The 18,061-nt window shown below is 51.5% G+C and overlaps 1 protein-coding gene across 4 annotated transcripts in view; it reads left to right on the top strand.

Annotated features, from left to right (window-relative positions):
- RTF2 (replication termination factor 2) overlaps positions 1-18,061 on the top strand; it is a 70,687-nt gene that overhangs the window by 41,281 nt on the left and 11,345 nt on the right. For all 4 annotated transcript variants that reach the window (XM_077253148.1, XM_077253150.1, XM_077253149.1 and 1 more), the window contains exons 6-7: positions 16,514-16,627; positions 17,802-17,859. In XM_077253148.1, coding sequence (XP_077109263.1) covers positions 16,514-16,627; positions 17,802-17,859 — 172 coding nt within the window. The remainder of the gene's footprint in view (positions 1-16,513; positions 16,628-17,801; positions 17,860-18,061) is intronic.

Here is an 18,061-nt window from a genome sequence, read left to right as displayed (position 1 = left end):
CTGTGCCATATAGTGCTCTGCACCGTTGCCCCATAGCTGTGCCATATAGTGCTTTGCACCGTTGCCCCATAGCTGTGCCATATATATAGTGCTCTGCACCGTTGCCCCATAGCTGTGCCATATATAATGCTCTGCACCATTGCCCCATAGCTGTGCCATATATATATATAGTGCTCTGCACCATTGCCCCATAGCTGTGCCATATATATAATGCTCTGCACCATTGCCCCATAGCTGTGCCATATATATAGTGCTCTGCACCGTTGCCCCATAGCTGTGCCATATAGTGCTCTGCACCGTTGCCCCATAGCTGTGCCATATAGTGTTCTGCACCATTGCCCCATAGCTGTGCCATATAGTGCTCTGCACCGTTGCCCCATAGCTGTGCCATATAGTGCTCTGCACCGTTGCCCCATAGCTGTGCCATATATACAATGCTCTGCACCGTTGCCCCATAGCTGTGCCATATAGTGCTCTGCACCGTTGCCCCATAGCTGTGCCATATAGTGCTTTGCACCGTTGCCCCATAGCTGTGCCATATATATAGTGCTCTGCACCGTTGCCCCATAGCTGTGCCATATATATAATGCTCTGCACCATTGCCCCATAGCTGTGCCATATATATAATGCTCTGCACCATTGCCCCATAGCTGTGCCATATATATAATGCTCTGCACCGTTGCCCCATAGCTGTGCCATATATATAATGCTCTGCACCATTGCCCCATAGCTGTGCCATATATATAATGCTCTGCACCATTGCCCCATAGCTGTGCCATATATATAATGCTCTGCACCGTTGCCCCATAGCTGTGCCATATAGTGCTCTGCACCGTTGCCCCATAGCTGTGCCATATAGTGCTCTGCACCGTTGCCCCATAGCTGTGCCATATAGTGCTCTGCACCGTTGCCCCATAGCTGTGCCATATAGTGCTCTGCACCATTGCCCCATAGCTGTGCCATATAGTGCTTTGCACCGTTGCCCCATAGCTGTGCCATATATATAGTGCTCTGCACCGTTGCCCCATAGCTGTGCCATATATATAATGCTCTGCACCATTGCCCCATAGCTGTGCCATATATATAGTGCTCTGCACCGTTGCCCCATAGCTGTGCCATATATATAATGCTCTGCACCGTTGCCCCATAGCTGTGCCATATATATAGTGCTCTGCACCGTTGCCCCATAGCTGTGCCATATATATAATGCTCTGCACCGTTGCCCCATAGCTGTGCCATATATATAATGCTCTGCACCATTGCCCCATAGCTGTGCCATATATATAATGCTCTGCACCGTTGCCCCATAGCTGTGCCATATAGTGTTCTGCACCATTGCCCCATAGCTGTGCCATATAGTGCTCTGCACCGTTGCCCCATAGCTGTGCCATATAGTGCTCTGCACCGTTGCCCCATAGCTGTGCCATATATACAATGCTCTGCACCGTTGCCCCATAGCTGTGCCATATAGTGCTCTGCACCGTTGCCCCATAGCTGTGCCATATAGTGCTTTGCACCGTTGCCCCATAGCTGTGCCATATATATAGTGCTCTGCACCGTTGCCCCATAGCTGTGCCATATATATAATGCTCTGCACCATTGCCCCATAGCTGTGCCATATATATAATGCTCTGCACCATTGCCCCATAGCTGTGCCATATATATAATGCTCTGCACCGTTGCCCCATAGCTGTGCCATATATATAATGCTCTGCACCATTGCCCCATAGCTGTGCCATATATATAATGCTCTGCACCATTGCCCCATAGCTGTGCCATATATATAATGCTCTGCACCGTTGCCCCATAGCTGTGCCATATAGTGCTCTGCACCGTTGCCCCATAGCTGTGCCATATAGTGCTCTGCACCGTTGCCCATAGCTGTGCCATATAGTGCTCTGCACCGTTGCCCCATAGCTGTGCCATATAGTGCTCTGCACCATTGCCCCATAGCTGTGCCATATAGTGCTTTGCACTGTTGCCCCATAGCTGTGCCATATATATAGTGCTCTGCACCGTTGCCCCATAGCTGTGCCATATATATAATGCTCTGCACCATTGCCCCATAGCTGTGCCATATATATAGTGCTCTGCACCGTTGCCCCATAGCTGTGCCATATATATAATGCTCTGCACCGTTGCCCCATAGCTGTGCCATATATATAGTGCTCTGCACCGTTGCCCCATAGCTGTGCCATATATATAATGCTCTGCACCATTGCCCCATAGCTGTGCCATATAGTGCTCTGCACCATTGCCCCATAGCTGTGCCATATAGTGCTCTGCACCGTCCATTATTGCCCCATAGCTGCTGCTGCTGCTGCAATAAAAAAAAAAAAAAAACACATACTCACCTGTCTTGCTCTCATCTCCTCAGCGTCCCGTCCCGGCGGCTCTCTGCACTGACTGATCAGGCAGAGGGCGGCGCGCACACTATATGCGTCATCGCGCCCTCTGACCTGCACAGTCAGTGCGGAGAGAGAGACGCTGGGAAGACAGTGTGGAACGAGGACAGGTGAATATGATATACTTACCTGCTCCCGGCGTCCCGCTCCTTCCCCCAGACAGCTGTTCTTCGGTGCCGCAGCCTCTTCCTCTGTCAGCGGTCACCGGCACCGCTGATTAGAGAAATGAATTATGCGGCTCCGCCCCTATGGGAGGTGGAGCAGCCTATTCATTTCTCTAATGAGCGGTCCCACGTGACAGCTCAGGGGAAGAGGCTGCGGCACCGAAGACAGTGACAGGCAGGGGGAGCGACAGGAACGCCAAAAACAGGAATGCCTCAAGATCTGGATTCCCCAATCTCCATCACCGCGCTGCTTCTTCTTAAACGCCCAGAAACTCTCTCTCAGGTAACTGTCCTGTTTCCAGAATCTTCTTGTCTTTAACTCATGAGTGACCTCCGGTGGCTGAACAAAATTACTGCAACAACATTGTAATTATCCTGTCTATTACTCAATGTGACCTCCGGTGGCTGAACACAGTTACTGTATCAACACTGTTTATGATAGAAAAAGACATCACCATTTTACATCTGCAATCCACAGCCTGTCCCCTCCATACATCCCTACCCTATTCTGTAATCCACAGCCTGTTCCCTCCATACATCCCTACCCTATTCTGTAATCCACAGCCTGTTCCCTCCATACATCCCTACCCTAATCTGCAATCCACAGCCTGTTCCCTCCATACATCCCTACCCTAACCTGCAATCCACAGCCTGTCCCCTCCATACATCCCTACCCTAATCTGCAATCCACAGCCTGTCCCCTTATACATTTCTACCCTAACCTTCAATCCACAGCCTGTCCCCTCCATACATCCCTACCGTAATCTGCAATCCACAGCCTGTCCCCTCCATACATCCCTACCGTAATCTGCAATCCATAGCCTGTCCCCTCCATACATCCCTACCCTAATCTGCAATCCACAGCCTGTCCCCTCCATACATCCCTACCCTAATCTGCAATCCACAGCCTGTCCCCTTATACATTTCTACCCTAATCTTCAATCCACAGCCTGTCCCCTTATACATTTCTACCCTAACCTTCAATCCACAGCCTGTCCCCTCCATACATCCCTACCGTAATCTGCAATCCACAGCCTGTCCCCTTATATATTTCTACCCTAACCTTCAATCCACAGCCTGTCCCCTCCATACATCCCTACCGTAATCTGCAATCCACAGCCTGTCCCCTCCATACATCCCTTATCTAATCTGCAATCCACAGCCTGTCCACTCCACACATCCCTACCCTAATCTGCAATCCACAGCCTGTCCCCTCCATACATCCCTGACCTCATCTATCAACAGCTTGTCCGCTGCATATACTGCTTCCCCAAACTTTAATCCTCATCCTGTTCCTGCCATTTATAGTTGACCTAATCTCAGACCTGGACAAAGTGTGACCCTTTGGCTATTCCAGTCCACCCCGTAGACTGAGGCAGCCTGAAAACACTGACCTGATTCTACTCCTTTCGACCTCCTGATTCCACCGCTATGTGTCTCCTTCCACCATTCAGTGTGTGCCACTGAGACAGCAGATGCGATGATCACTGACCTGTCATTAGCCATACAGATGAATATGTAAGCAGAGCACCACATGAAGACCCCCCACAGGCCCCCCAGGAGCATGAGAATCTCATTACCCGAAAACTACGAAGAAAGTAGTGTTCTGATTAGTGTTGAGCGATACTTTCCGATATCGGAAAGTATCGGTATCGGAAAGTATCGGCCGATACCGTCAAAATATCGGATCTAATCCGATACCGATACCCGATCCCAATGCAAGTCAATGGGACGAAAATATCGGAATTAAAATAAACCCTTTATAAACTTGTAGGTTCATTCTACATGAAGGAAAACAACTAAGAATAATGTAGGATGTATTGGGGGACGTGGTGGAGACATTAAAGGCACAGAGGTTTAGCCCAATGTAATAGAATAGCAGGTTTTTGTTTTTTTTTTATGACGTTCGGCGGTAGAAAGATTTTGACTATGTTAATTTTTTTTTATTTTGTCAGATATTGATGTTTCACTACTTCCACGCCCTTCACCTTCTTTTTTACTTCTCCCACACTTTCTTCTTCATTATCCTCATCATCAGCTTCTTTGACATCAACTTCTTCACCTTATTCATCTTCTTCTTCATCTTCTACCTATTATTTTTTTTCTTACATTGTTCATATTCTTTTTATTTTACTATTATCTTCATCATATTCTACTTCTTCATCATATTCTTATTTGTGACAGGCATTCCCGTAGTTGTTATCTATAAAAGTTTGAAGATTACACCTTCCGTTCTGCCTGTCACAAAAGAGTTACATTTGTCCGCGTTCAGTTTGGCCTGCAGCATCAGGCTTTATCCAGGGGCACCACGAGGAGGAACGGACTCACCCCCATACACTGCTTAGTCTTCTTCTGCTTATAATTTAGATAATATTTTTTGCTCTGATATTTAGTGTTATGCTTAATGTTCTTCTGCTCTTTGTTCTGCAGCCTCTTGTTCTTCTGCTTCTCGGTCTTCCAGGTCGTCGTCGTCTCCAGGGTCGTCGTCTCCGGGGTCGTCGTCATCGGGGTGGTCTTCAGGGTCGTCGTCTCCGGGGTCGTCGTCATCGGGGTGGTCTTCGGGGTCATCGTCTCCAGGGTCGTCGTCATCACGGTGGTTGTCGTCTCTGGTGTCGTCGTCATCTTAGGGGTGGTCTTCCGGGTCATCGTGTTTAGTCTCTTGAACTTGGAAATGTAGCAGAAGGTACAAGAAGGCTGAGAAAATGCCGAGAACCAGCTGATGGAACTGGAACTCGGATGGCTACCCGAAGGTCCAAGAGCCAATGGAACTACCGAGGACCAGCTGACGTTACTGGAACCCGGTTACTAAGCAGGAGGTACCCGTGCCTGAAAGCACTACCAAGGACCACCTGACGTTGGTGGAACTCGGATACCCAGAGGGAGGCACCTAAGCCAAAGGCTCTGCCCGGAACCAGCTGACGGTACTGGAACCAGGATGGGGAGCAGAAGGTACAAGAGCAAAAGACACTGCCGAGAACCAGCTGACGGTGCTGGAACCCGGATGGGTAGCCGAAGGTCCAAGAGCCAATGGAACTACCGAAGACCAGCTGACGTTACTGGAAACCGGTTACTAAGCAGGAGGTACCCGTGCCTGAAAGCACTACCAAGGACCACCTGACGTTGGTGGAACTCGGATACCCAGAGGGAGGCACCTAAGCCAAAGGCTCTTCCCGGAACCAGCTGACGGTACTGGAACCAGGATGGAGAGCAGAAGGTACAAGAGCAAGTGTCTGCGTGGCTTTTGCAGGACACGATGCCGGCTGCACAGCAGGGGAACAGCTGGCGGTGCTGAACCCCACTGACACATTGGCTGGTGTTTTTCTCTGTGCAGCTAGCAGTACCGGGCCCCAACTGGCGGTGTTAGAGCCCGGGGTCAGCAGGAGGAGGAGATGGAGCAGAGTGTAGGCCGAAGCCTGCACTGGCGGCAGCTTTGGGTCTGTTGTGCCTGCGTGGCTGTTGCAGGACACGTTGCCGGCTGCACAGCAGGGGAACAGCTGGCGGTGCTGAACCCCACTGACACATTGGCTGGTGTTTGGCTCTGTGCAGCTAGCAGTACCGGGCCCCAACTGGCGGTGTTGGAGCCCGGGCTCTGCAGGGGGAGCAGAGTGTAGGCCGAAGCCTACTTGAACCAATTTCAAAGGTAACCTTTAACCCCCCCTCAGGGGTTACAAAGTAGAAGAGCCACAGCTTATGCAGCAGTAGTGCTGCACAAGTCAAAGGTTGCTCTTTTAATTTTGCTCCTTGCACACGCTGAATGAAACACGTATAACATTTAGCCCTTTATACAGTCAAACTGTGTTGGAGGCGCGAGTTCCCTTTGTAATGAGACGCAGCACAGATGTCAAGAATCCCACCTTGGTGCTGGGTGCAGCCTCCTGAGCGTTGTTATTTGCTGTACAGGAGTCTGCGCTGTCGTGTTATCCCCTGGCCTAGCGCTGTTAGCGCTGCCCATCTTCTGACCTCATTTAATGTCGGCCGCTGCGGTTCGCGATGACCATGAATCCCAGCCCCGCGGTGTCTTAACATTGTTAAAACACTGCGGGGCTGAGATTCATGGCCTGGCGCAGCACATATGTTCGCCTCTCGCACTCGGGTCCTTACACCTGCTGCAGACTGTGCGGCGTCAGCTGATCCCTTATCGCATGCCACGGCCATGAAGCCGCACAGTCTGAAGAAGGCGGAAGGAGATGAGGGACAGGCGAACTGATGCACTGCTCATGCCCATCAATCACACCCTCGCAGTCCCAAGAAGTAAGACACCGAGGGGCGTTGTGTGGGTCAGGGCGGCCGCAGAGGGCGCAGGCAGCCAAACAATGATGCCAGAAGACGGGCAGCGCTACCAAGGGGGTTGCAGCGTGTCATTACAAAGGAAAGTCACACCCCCGGGACGGTTAAATGGTCACACAGAGGACACATTTCAGACGTGTTTTCAGTTCCACATGTGCGAGGAGAATACGTTTATGAGCCACCTTGCACACATGCAGCATTACCGCTGTACAAGGTGGCCTTAAAAACGTACAAACGCCTGGGGGAGGGGGGACAGGTTCCCTTCAATTTCAGTTCTTGTGTCTGCGTGGCTTTTGCAGGACACGATGCCGGCTGCACAGCAGGGGAACAGCTGGCGGTGCTGAACCCCACTGACACATTGGCTGGTGTTTTTCTCTGTGCAGCTAGCAGTACCGGGCCCCAACTGGCGGTGTTAGAGCCCGGGGTCAGCAGGAGGAGGAGATGGAGCAGAGTGTAGGCCGAAGCCTGCACTGGCGGCAGCTTTGGGTCTGTTGTGCCTGCGTGGCTGTTGCAGGACACGTTGCCGGCTGCACAGCAGGGGAACAGCTGGCGGTGCTGAACCCCACTGACACATTGGCTGGTGTTTGGCTCTGTGCAGCTAGCACATCTGGGCCCCAACTGGCGGTGTTAGAGCCCAGGGTCAGCAGGAGGAGGAGAGGGAGCAGAGTGTAGGCCGAAGCCTGCACTGGAGCAAGTTGAAAGGGAAACTTTAACCCCCCCCCAGGCGTTTGTAGCTGAAAGAGCCATCGTGTACAGCACTAATGCTGGAAAAGGTAAACTTAGCTCTTTTAATTATGGTCCTTGCACATGCTGAACCTAACACTTATAAAAAGTGTCCCCTCCTACCGTGATACCGTCCGGTAGGTGGAACTTTCCTTTGTGATGTGACGCAGCACAGCCGTCATTCTTACCCCCTTGGCGCCGTGCGCCGCCTCCTCAGCGTTGTTTGAATCAGTCCCGGAGCCTGCGCTGTTAGGTTAGCCCTTGGCCATGCACACATTTTGCGCTGCCCGTCTTCTGACATCATTTGGTGTCAGGCTGGCTGCGCCTGTGCGGCCGCGCTGGCAGAGAGCCCGCCTCGTACTGTCTTCTGATTAAATCCCACTGGGGGCCTGAGATCCATGGACATGCGCAGTGCATATCTGAACCTCCACCTCTCACTCATCTCCCTACGGCTTCTTCTGACTGTGCGGTGTCACGGCCGTGGCATGCTATTAGGGACCAGCTGACACCGCACAGTTTGAAGAAGCCGTAGGGAGATGAGTGAGAGGTGGAGGTTCAGATATGCACTGCGCATGTCCATGGATCTCAGGCCCCCAGTGGGATTTAATCAGAAGACAGTACGAGGCGGGCTCTCTGCCAGCGCGGCCGCACAGGCGCAGCCAGCCTGACACCAAATGATGTCAGAAGACAGGCAGCGCAAAATGTGTGCATGGCCAAGGGCTAACCTAACAGCGCAGGCTCCGGGACTGATTCAAACAACGCTGAGGAGGCGGCGCACGGCGCCAAGGGGGTAAGAATGACGGCTGTGCTGCGTCACATCACAAAGGAAAGTTCCACCAACCGGACGGTATCACGGTAGGAGGGGACACTTTTCATAAGTGTTAGGATCAGCATGTGCAAGGAGCACCACGAAAAGAGGCACTTTTTCCCTTTGCATCATTACTGCTGCACAAGGTGGCTCCTTCAGTAACAAACGCCTGGGGGGGGGGGGGGACAGGTTCCCTTAAATTTAACTTGTTGTGCCTGCGTGGCGGTCGCAGTACACGTTGCCGGCTGCACAGCAGGGGAACAGCTGGCGGTGCTGAACCCGACTAACACATTGGCGAGGTGTTTTGCTCTGTGCGGACAGCACTTCTGGACGGCAACTAGCGTTGTTGGAGCCCAGGGACAGGTGGAGGAGGTGGAGGAGGTAGGAGGGATTGCCACACACACAGCTGGGGAACAGCTGACGTTACTGAACCCCAATAACAGAGGAGGGACTGTTGACTGTGCGTACAGCACTTCTGGACGGCAACTGGCGGTGTTGGAGCCCAGGGACAGGTGGAGGAGGTAGGAGGGATTGCCACACACACAGCTGGGGAACAGCTGACGTTACTGAACCCCAATAACAGAGGAGGGACTGTTGACTGTGCGTACAGCACTTCTGGACGGCAACTGGCGGTGTTGGAGCCCAGGGACAGGTGGGGGAGGTGGAGGAGGTAGGAGGGATTGCCACACACACAGCTGGGGAACAGCTGACGTTACTGAACCCCAATAACAGAGGAGGGACTGTTGACTGTGCGTACAGCACTTCTGGACGGCAACTGGCGGTGTTGGAGCCCAGGGACAGGAGGGGGAGGTGGAGGAGGTAGGAGGGATTGCCACACACACAGCTGGGGAACAGCTGACGTTACTGAACCCCAATAACAGAGGAGGGACTGTTGACTGTGCGTACAGCACTTCTGGACGGCAACTGGCGGTGTTGGAGCCCAGGGACAGGAGGGGGAGGTGGAGGAGGTAGGAGGGATTGCCACACACACAGCTGGGGAACAGCTGACGTTACTGAACCCCAATAACAGAGGAGGGACTGTTGACTGTGCGTACAGCACTTCTGGACGGCAACTGGCGGTGTTGGAGCCCAGGGACAGGAGGGGGAGGTGGAGGAGGTAGGAGGGATTGCCACACACACAGCTGGGGAACAGCTGACGTTACTGAACCCCAATAACAGAGGAGGGACTGTTGACTGTGCGTACAGCACTTCTGGACGGCAACTGGCGGTGTTGGAGCCCAGGGACAGGAGGGGGAGGTGGAGGAGGTAGGAGGGATTGCCACACACACAGCTGGGGAACAGCTGACGTTACTGAACCCCAATAACAGAGGAGGGACTGTTGGGACTGTGCGGACAGCACTTCTGGACGGCAACTGGCGGTGTTGGAGCCCAGGGACAGGTGGAGGAGAAGGAGGTGGAGGAGGTAGGAGGGATTGCCACACACACAGCTGGGGAACAGCTGACGTTACTGAACCCCAATAACAGAGGAGGGACTGTTGGGACTGTGCGGACAGCACTTCTGGACGGCAACTGGCGGTGTTGGAGCCCAGGGACAGGAGGGGGAGGTGGAGGAGGTAGGAGGGATTGCCACACACACAGCTGGGGAACAGCTGACGTTACTGAACCCCAATAACAGAGGAGGGACTGTTGGGACTGTGCGGACAGCACTTCTGGACGGCAACTGGCGGTGTTGGAGCCCAGGGACAGGTGGAGGAGGAGGAGGTAGGAGGAGGTAGGAGGGATTGCCACACACACAGCTGGGGAACAGCTGACGTTACTGAACCCCAATAACAGAGGAGGGACTGTTGACTGTGCGTACAGCACTTCTGGACGGCAACTGGCGGTGTTGGAGCCCAGGGACAGGTGGAAAAGCAGAGGAACACAATGTAGGCCGAAGCCTGAGAAAGTCGAATGGGAACCTTTAACCCCCCCCCCCCAAGGCGTTTGTAGCTGAAAGAGCCAGCTTGTGCAGCACAAAAGATGCAAAAGGAAAAGGTGGCTCTTTTCATCACGCTCCTTGCAAACACAGAACTAAACACTTATAAAATGTGTCCCCTGAAACCGTGAAACCGTCCCGGAGGTGGGACTTTCCTTCGTAATATGACGCAGCACAGCCGTCATTCCTACCCCCCCGGCGCCGTGCCCCGGCTCCTCAGCGTTGTTTGATTCCGTCCCGGAGCCTGCGCTGTTAAGTTATCCCTTGGCCAGGCACACTTAGCGCTGCCCATCTTCTGACATCATTTGGTGTCAGGCTGGCTGCGCCTGTGCGGCCGCGCTGGACGAGAGCCCGCCTCGCAGTGTCTTCTGATTTTATCCCACTGGGGGCCTGGGATCCATGGCCATGCGCAGTGCATATCCTCGCCTCTCACTCCCCTCCCTACGGCTTCTTAAGACTGTGCGGTGTCACGACCGTGGCATGCTATTAGGGACCAGCTGACACCGAACAGTCTGAAGAAGCCATAGGGAGATGAGTGAGAGGTGGAGGTTCAGATATGCAATGCGCATGTCCATGGATCCCAGGCCCCCAGTGGGATTAAATCAGAAGACACTGCGAGGCGGGCTCTCGGCCAGCGCGGCCGCACAGGCGCAGCCATCCTGACACCAAATGATGCCAGAAGACGGGCAGCGCTAAGTGTGCCTGGCCACGGGATAACATAACAGCGCAGGCTCCTGGACGGAATCAAACAACGCTGAGGAGCCGGGGCGCAGCGCCGGGGGGGTAGGAATGACGGCTGTGCTGCGTCATATTACGAAGGAAAGTCCCACCTCCGGGACGGTTTTACGGTATCAGTGGACACATTTTATAAGTGTTAAGTTCTGCGTGTGCAAGGAGCTAAACCAAAATAGCTACCTTTTCCTTGTGCAGCATTACTGCTGCACAAGGTGGCTCTTTCAGTAACAAACGCCTTGGGGGGGGGGACAGATTCCCTTACATTTCAGTTGTTGTGTCAGCGTGGCAGTCGCATGACACATTGCCGGCTACACAGCTGGGGATCAGCTGACGTTACTGAAACCCAATAACACTGGGTCGTATGTTTTGACTGTGCAGACGGCACTTCTGAGCCTCAACTGGCGGTGTTGGAGCCCAGGAATTTAAGTTCAGGTGGTAGAAAGATGAACACAACAGGAGACCTGGATAACGTATACAGTGACCTAATTATTTAATCAGGAGGAGGAGTGGCAAATTCCTGCGAGATCCAGGCCTTGTTCATTTTCAGGAAAGTAAGCCGGTCAACGTTATCGGAGGATAGTCGCATGCGACGGTCAGTTAGTACACCACCTGCAGCACTAAAGACACGTTCCGATAATACACTGGCCGCAGGGCAAGACAGCACCTCCAATGCATACTGGCTTAGCTCTGGCCATATATCCAGCTTTGAGACCCAAAACTTGAAAGGGGAAGAGCCGTCTGGGAGTACAGCAAGAGGGCAAGACATGTAGTCTGTCACCATCTGACGGAACCGTTGCCTCCTGCTGACTGGAGCCGTCTGTGATGGTGTAGACTTTTGTGGGGGGCACAGAAAACTGTGGCACAGTTGGGCCATACTGGTCTTGCCTTGGGCAGAGGCACTGCTTCTGCTCCCTCTTTGTGCAGAGCCTCCACCACTGCCTGGACGCACTGAGCTGCTTTGGAATGCACTAGCAGCACTTCTCTCAGTTGGAATGGAGAAGATGATGGAATTGACCAGTGTGTCTTGGTACTCCCGCATTTTCGCTCCCGGTTCAACGGTGTGATGAGGCTTTCTACGTTGTCCCGGTAGCGAGGATCGAGGAGGGTGAACACCCAATAATCAGACATGTTGAGAATGTGGGCGATGCGGCGGTCGTTTCTCAGGCACTGCAGCATGTAATCCACCATGTGCTGCAGACTGCCAACTGCCCAAGAAACGCTGTCCCCTGCTGGAGGCGTGGTCTCTGCCCGCTCGTCATCACCCCACCCTCGCTGTACACACTGAGTACTGGACAATTCGGTAACTCCCTCCTCTGGACGGATGTCTTCCTCCTCCATTGACTCCTCCTCATCCTCCTCACAAACTGTCCCCTGCCTACGCGTTTGTGAGGAACCACGTGGCGCTGACTGTCCAGAAGATGATGGAAATGGTGAATCCTCATCCTCCACCTCTTCCACAACATCATCCCTTAGCGCTTGCAGTGATTTTTCAAGCAGGCAGATAAGGGGGACAGTCATGCTGACTAGTGCATCATCTGCACTCGCCATCCGCGTGGAATAATCAAAGGGACGCAAAACCTGGCAGACGTCATTCATAGTGGCCCACTCTGTGGTTGTGAAGTCTGTACGGCGCTGACTGCGACTTTTTTGCGCCTGAAGCAGCTGGTACTCCATTACAGCTTGCTGCTGCTCACACAACCGCTCCAACATATGTAACGTGGAATTCCACCTGGTAGGTAGGTCACATATGATGCGATGTTCCGGCAGGCGGTGTCGGCGCTGCAGAGCCGCAATGCGCGCTTTTGCCGTGCTGGAACGCCGCAAGTGAGCACACTCTAGGCGGACCTTGTGCAGCAGTGCATCAAGATCCGGATAGTCCCTCAAAAAGCTCTGCACGACCAAATTGAGCACATGTGCCAGACATGGGATGTGAGTGAGGTTGCCGAGGCCCAGAGCTGCCACCAGATTTCGGCCATTATCACACACTACCATGCCTGGCTGGAGATTCGCTGGCACAAACCACACATCGCTCTCCTGCTTGATGGCATTCCAGAGCTCCTGCGCTGTGTGGCTACGATTCCCCAAAAAAATTAATTTCAACACGGCCTGTTGACGTTTGGCCACGGCTGTGCTCATGTCGGTCGTAACAGGTACACGTTCATCACGGGTCCATGTGGAGGTGGACTGTGACGGCTCCTGCAGCGATGATTCTGAGGAACTGGTGTAAGAGGAGGAGTCAATGCGTACAGAATGGATTCCTGCAATCCTTGGAGTGGGCAGGACACGTCCTGCGCCACTCGCACGGTCTGTACCCGGCTCAACGACATTAACCCAATGGGCAGTGAGGGAAAGGTATCGCCCCTGTCCATGTTGACTGGTCCACGCATCGGTGGTGAGGTGGACCTTGCTACTGACGGCGTTCAGTAGCGCGTGTTTTATGTGTCCCTCCACATGCTTGTGCAGGGCAGGGACGGCTTGCCTGCTGAAGTAAAAGCGGCTGGGCACATTGTACTGTGGGACTGCCAATGACATCAAGTCACGGAAGCTGTCAGTCTCCACCAGCCTGAATGACAGCATTTCCAGTGACAGAAGTTTGGCAATGCCTGCAGTCAGAGCCTGTGCTCGTGGGTGGTTTGACGAGAAAGGCCGCCTTTTCTCCCATGCCTGTACTACCGATGGCTGTAGAGTGGGCTGGGAGTGTGTGGATGACTGGGAAAGTGGTGCTGCGGGTGGAATTACAGCGGGTCTCTGGACAACAGGGCCAGAGGTTCTTCCACGGCGATCCTGGGAGGAAGCCGAACCAGCTGCGTGTGAGCTAGAGGAAGAGGCAACACGAGCTGAAGAGGTGGTAGCTGCCGCTGTTGGTTGGCCTAGCTCTTCAGTGTGTTTTTCTAACTCCGCCGGGTGCCTGTTGCGCACATGTTTCCACATGTTGGAGGTATTGAGGTTGCTGACATTTTTCCCTCTTTTGACTTTTTGATGACACACCTTGCATCTGACATAGCAAATGTCATCTGCAACTGTGTCAAAAAAGGACCAGGCACTGCAAGTCTTGGGAGCGCCCTTTTTGGCTTTTGGAAGAGACATGCTCCTAACGGGTGCCAAAGCGGAGGCTGCAGGATCCGCAGTCTTCCCCCTCCCTCTCCCTCTTTGGGCCGTACGGGGAATCTCTTCCTCAGAGCTGCTCCCACCACCTTCCTGTCCCTCACGCCAAGATGGGTCAAGGACCTCATCATCTACACTACCCTCTGCCCCCAACTGCTCCTCCTGGGTAGTCTCAGCAGCAGAGCACGCACCAGTAAGTGGCACCTGAGTGTCATCATCAGCTGATGCGGCCTGCGATGTGGTGACCAGAGCCACTGGCCCACCCGCCTCTTCAGAGGAAGAGAGAAAAAGCTGTTGGGCATCACTGCACCCTGCCTCCTCTTCCATTTCTCCAATGCTGCTTGGCTGGCCCCCTGTTTCCAAGCCAAGAGATTCAGAGAACAGAAGTAGAGACGGCTCCTGTCCTGGGCTCTCTGTCTGCCTGGGCAATTTGGCAGGTGGTGAAGAGACAGATGGCTGCTCTCCAGTGCTCTGTGTCTGAGAGGATGTGGCACTAATTGAAGTTGATGCATTAGCTGCCATCCATCCGACAACGGCTTCAATTTGTTCTTCACGCAGCAGCGGTGTACGGCGCTCTGACACAAAGCTGCGCATGAACGACTGTTGCCTGGTGAATGTGGGTGCTGATGAGTCACCGGTGCCCGCAGCAGGCACAGAATCCCCACGTCCCCTCCCTGCTCCGCGCCCACGCCCACGTGCCTTACTCACTGCCTTCTTCATCTTGGTTGACTGATAAAGATAAGCAGAAAAGTACTAACGGCTTTGTGTGCTTATTCCTGAGCAACTCCTCCTAACAGGTATAAGAAACACTAATTTTCTAAAGTGTGGACTAGACTTTAATATGAGCTAATGTGGCCTACACAAATGTAAAGTGGTGTAACTGGTGTGTTTGGTGAACTTTATTATTTATTTATTTTTTGGGGGCTGAACTGACAACGGATAGAGCTGCAGTCACACGGAGACCGTGCAGACAGACGTAAACGGCGCTACAAGGCCCAAAAACCCTCCTCTACTTTATCCTATGTAGTGTTTTTCCACAAGTTAGCTGGAGACGGGTGGAAAGACACTAATAGGAATTTTTTGAAAAAATGTGCAGCAGCCTGCACTACTTAAAACAAAATGAAAATTGATTTGGCGGTATGACGCAGTGAACAACCCTGAGCTGGAGACAACCAGGCTACGGCTGCTCACAGACTACAGGGCGAGCTGCAGTCACACGGAGACCGTGCAGACAGCCGTAAACGGCGCTGCAAGGCCCAAAAACCCTCCTCTACGTTATCCCATGTAGTGTTTTTCCACAAATTAGCTGGAGACGGGTGGAAAGACACTAATAGGATTTTTTTGAATAAATTAGCAGCAGACTACACTACTTGAAAAAAAAAAAAAAAAAAAAGAACAGTATGAGGCAATGAACCACCCTCCCTGAACTGAATACAACCAGCTATGGATGGCCTATGTGGCTGCACTCAGACTAGAGAGTGGGCTGCACTCACACACACACACACACACACACACACACACACACAGACCTTGCAGATCGCTGTGAAAACAGCGCTACAAGGCAAAAGCAAGGTGAATAGTAGGTGAACACAGCGGTTGCTAAATTAGCCTTTGGAAAGCACAAAGAAGCAAATCGCTATCTCTAAACTGTCCCTCAGTCAGCAAACAGCGTCCTGTCACTAACTGAATTCACAGCAGAGTGATCGCAAAATGGCGCCAGCGACTTTTAAACTGCATCATGACATCATTTCAGCAGCCAATCACAGCCATGCCAGTAGTTTCATGCCCTCCATGCTGAACAGGATGTGCCCACACTTGGAATCATTCTCATTGGCTGAATTTCTGCATTTTGAATCTTGGAACTTCCGATTCCGGTATCCGATACGCGGCAAGTATCGGAATCCCGGTATCGGAATTCCGATACCGCAAGTATCGGCCGATACCCGATACTTGCGGTATCGGAATGCTCAACACTAGTTCTGATGCTTCTTGATCCCCTTTGGCCTACGTTTAATGACTTAGTACTCAGAAAATAGCTGAAAATCCTCACTAGTGGCTGAGGCTGCTTAGTGATTGTTTGTGCAGGCATTTCCATCCATGTCAGCTGTATTGGGGACCCGTAAATTTTGTACCCCTTAATGTGCTTACTAAAGTCTAGAGCCCGATGTTAGCAGGAAGCAGCTGAAGTCTGAATGCTGCTCTTGGTATAAGAGCAGTATGAGACTCAGTAATGCTAATACAGTATTTGCAAGGTTGCACAGGTGATGGAGCTGCAGATGTTGGTCCATCTTTATCGGGGAATGAGGGAGCATGTACATTGATTAATTTTTTTCTATCTCCTCGTCTTTAGTGTGGAGCGAACTTCACGGACGACGATGTCATTCTGTTAAATGGAGATAAAGACGAAGTAGAATTACTGAGGAGGAAGATGGAAGAACGACGGCTAAGAGCCAAGATGGAGAAGGTGAGGAGGTGCAGGATGACTCTCTGGGCTGTGCCCACTAAAGACTGTTCTTCACAGCTTCTTTAAAATTTGAGAGAAGTGCTCAATTTAGAAAGCTAAAATTTTACAATAGCCATACTTCTCTAACATCGTTCTGTGCTCTTCATTCTGGGATGAGTAGCTATGTTTTGGCCATAAAGTGACATAACGAAGATCGTTATAGGATGTTGATAACAGAAAAGGATGTAACAATATATAATCAACCAATTATACCAATGGGGAGAAAATGATCATCATTTTCAGATGTAGATTGAAACTGTCATTAACTGTACCAGAAACAGCTGTGTAGGAGACTTAAGACTGGGTGAGGAACAGACAAACTCAGCTGCAAAGGTGAGGATGTGGAAGACCGTTTCATGTCACAGGTCAAACACCATGAGAAAACTGAGCACAGCAACAAGGTAGTTACACTGCATCAGCAAGGCCTTTCCCAAACCTAGAATTCAAATCAGACTGGGGTCTGAACATGTGCTGTACAAGTTCTTTTGAAGAATCAAATGGCCAAGGAAATTTACCACAGCAGAAGAAAGACACGATACTTACTTCACATGATGCCATGCCTTCATCATAGAAGGGAGCACAAGTGACTCAGCTATACATAAAAACATAGAATCTGAGGTGAAGACAAATGGCAGCAGCTCTAAATGTATTCTGCAGCAGAACTACAACCCCAAACATACAGCCAATGTCATTAAGAACAATGAGTCCTGGAAGTGATGATACGGCCCCACAGAGCCCTGACCTCACATCATCCAGTCTGTCTGGGATCACATGAGGAGACACAAGGATTTACACAAGCGACATCCGCAGAAGATCTGTGGTTACTTCTCCAAGATGTTTGGAACAACCTCCCTGCTGAGTTCATGAAAAACATTTTGTGCAAGTCACAAGTGTATCTCGAACAGCTAAAAGCAAAGAGCAGTCACACCAAATATTGATGTGATTTTAGATTTCTCTTTTGTGCATTCACTTTGCATATTAACACTTTTTTTTTATTTTTTTTAGGTTGTGGTACTTTTTCCTAACCTGCTTAAAACCTTTGCATAGTTGTGTGTGTGTGTGTGTTTATTATATCATATTTATATTATATATTTTTTTCATTTGTATATAATGCTGAAATACTCTGTACTTCTAGAAATCCAAGAAGACCAAACCCGCTGAGAACACAAGTGTGCATGGACAAATGGAAGGAGGTAAGATGCCATGGGCATGCTACCGTAGCCAATATTAAAGACTGAACCATGAGACAGCTGTGATCATAATCATCCAGGGAGTCCTAAGAGCTGTGAAGGACCGATGTTAATGGAAGATATTAACGGGTTCATCCTCTACATTGTTATTGACGACCTAATTATTGGATAGGTAACTCCTTTGTAATGTAAACTGTATGGAGCA

The sequence above is a fragment of the Ranitomeya variabilis genome, chromosome 4, assembly GCF_051348905.1.
Source record: "Ranitomeya variabilis isolate aRanVar5 chromosome 4, aRanVar5.hap1, whole genome shotgun sequence".
Classification (NCBI taxonomy): domain Eukaryota; kingdom Metazoa; phylum Chordata; class Amphibia; order Anura; family Dendrobatidae; genus Ranitomeya; species Ranitomeya variabilis.
The sequence above is the reverse complement of the archived record's forward strand: the minus strand, read 5'-3'. Positions and strand labels throughout refer to the sequence as shown.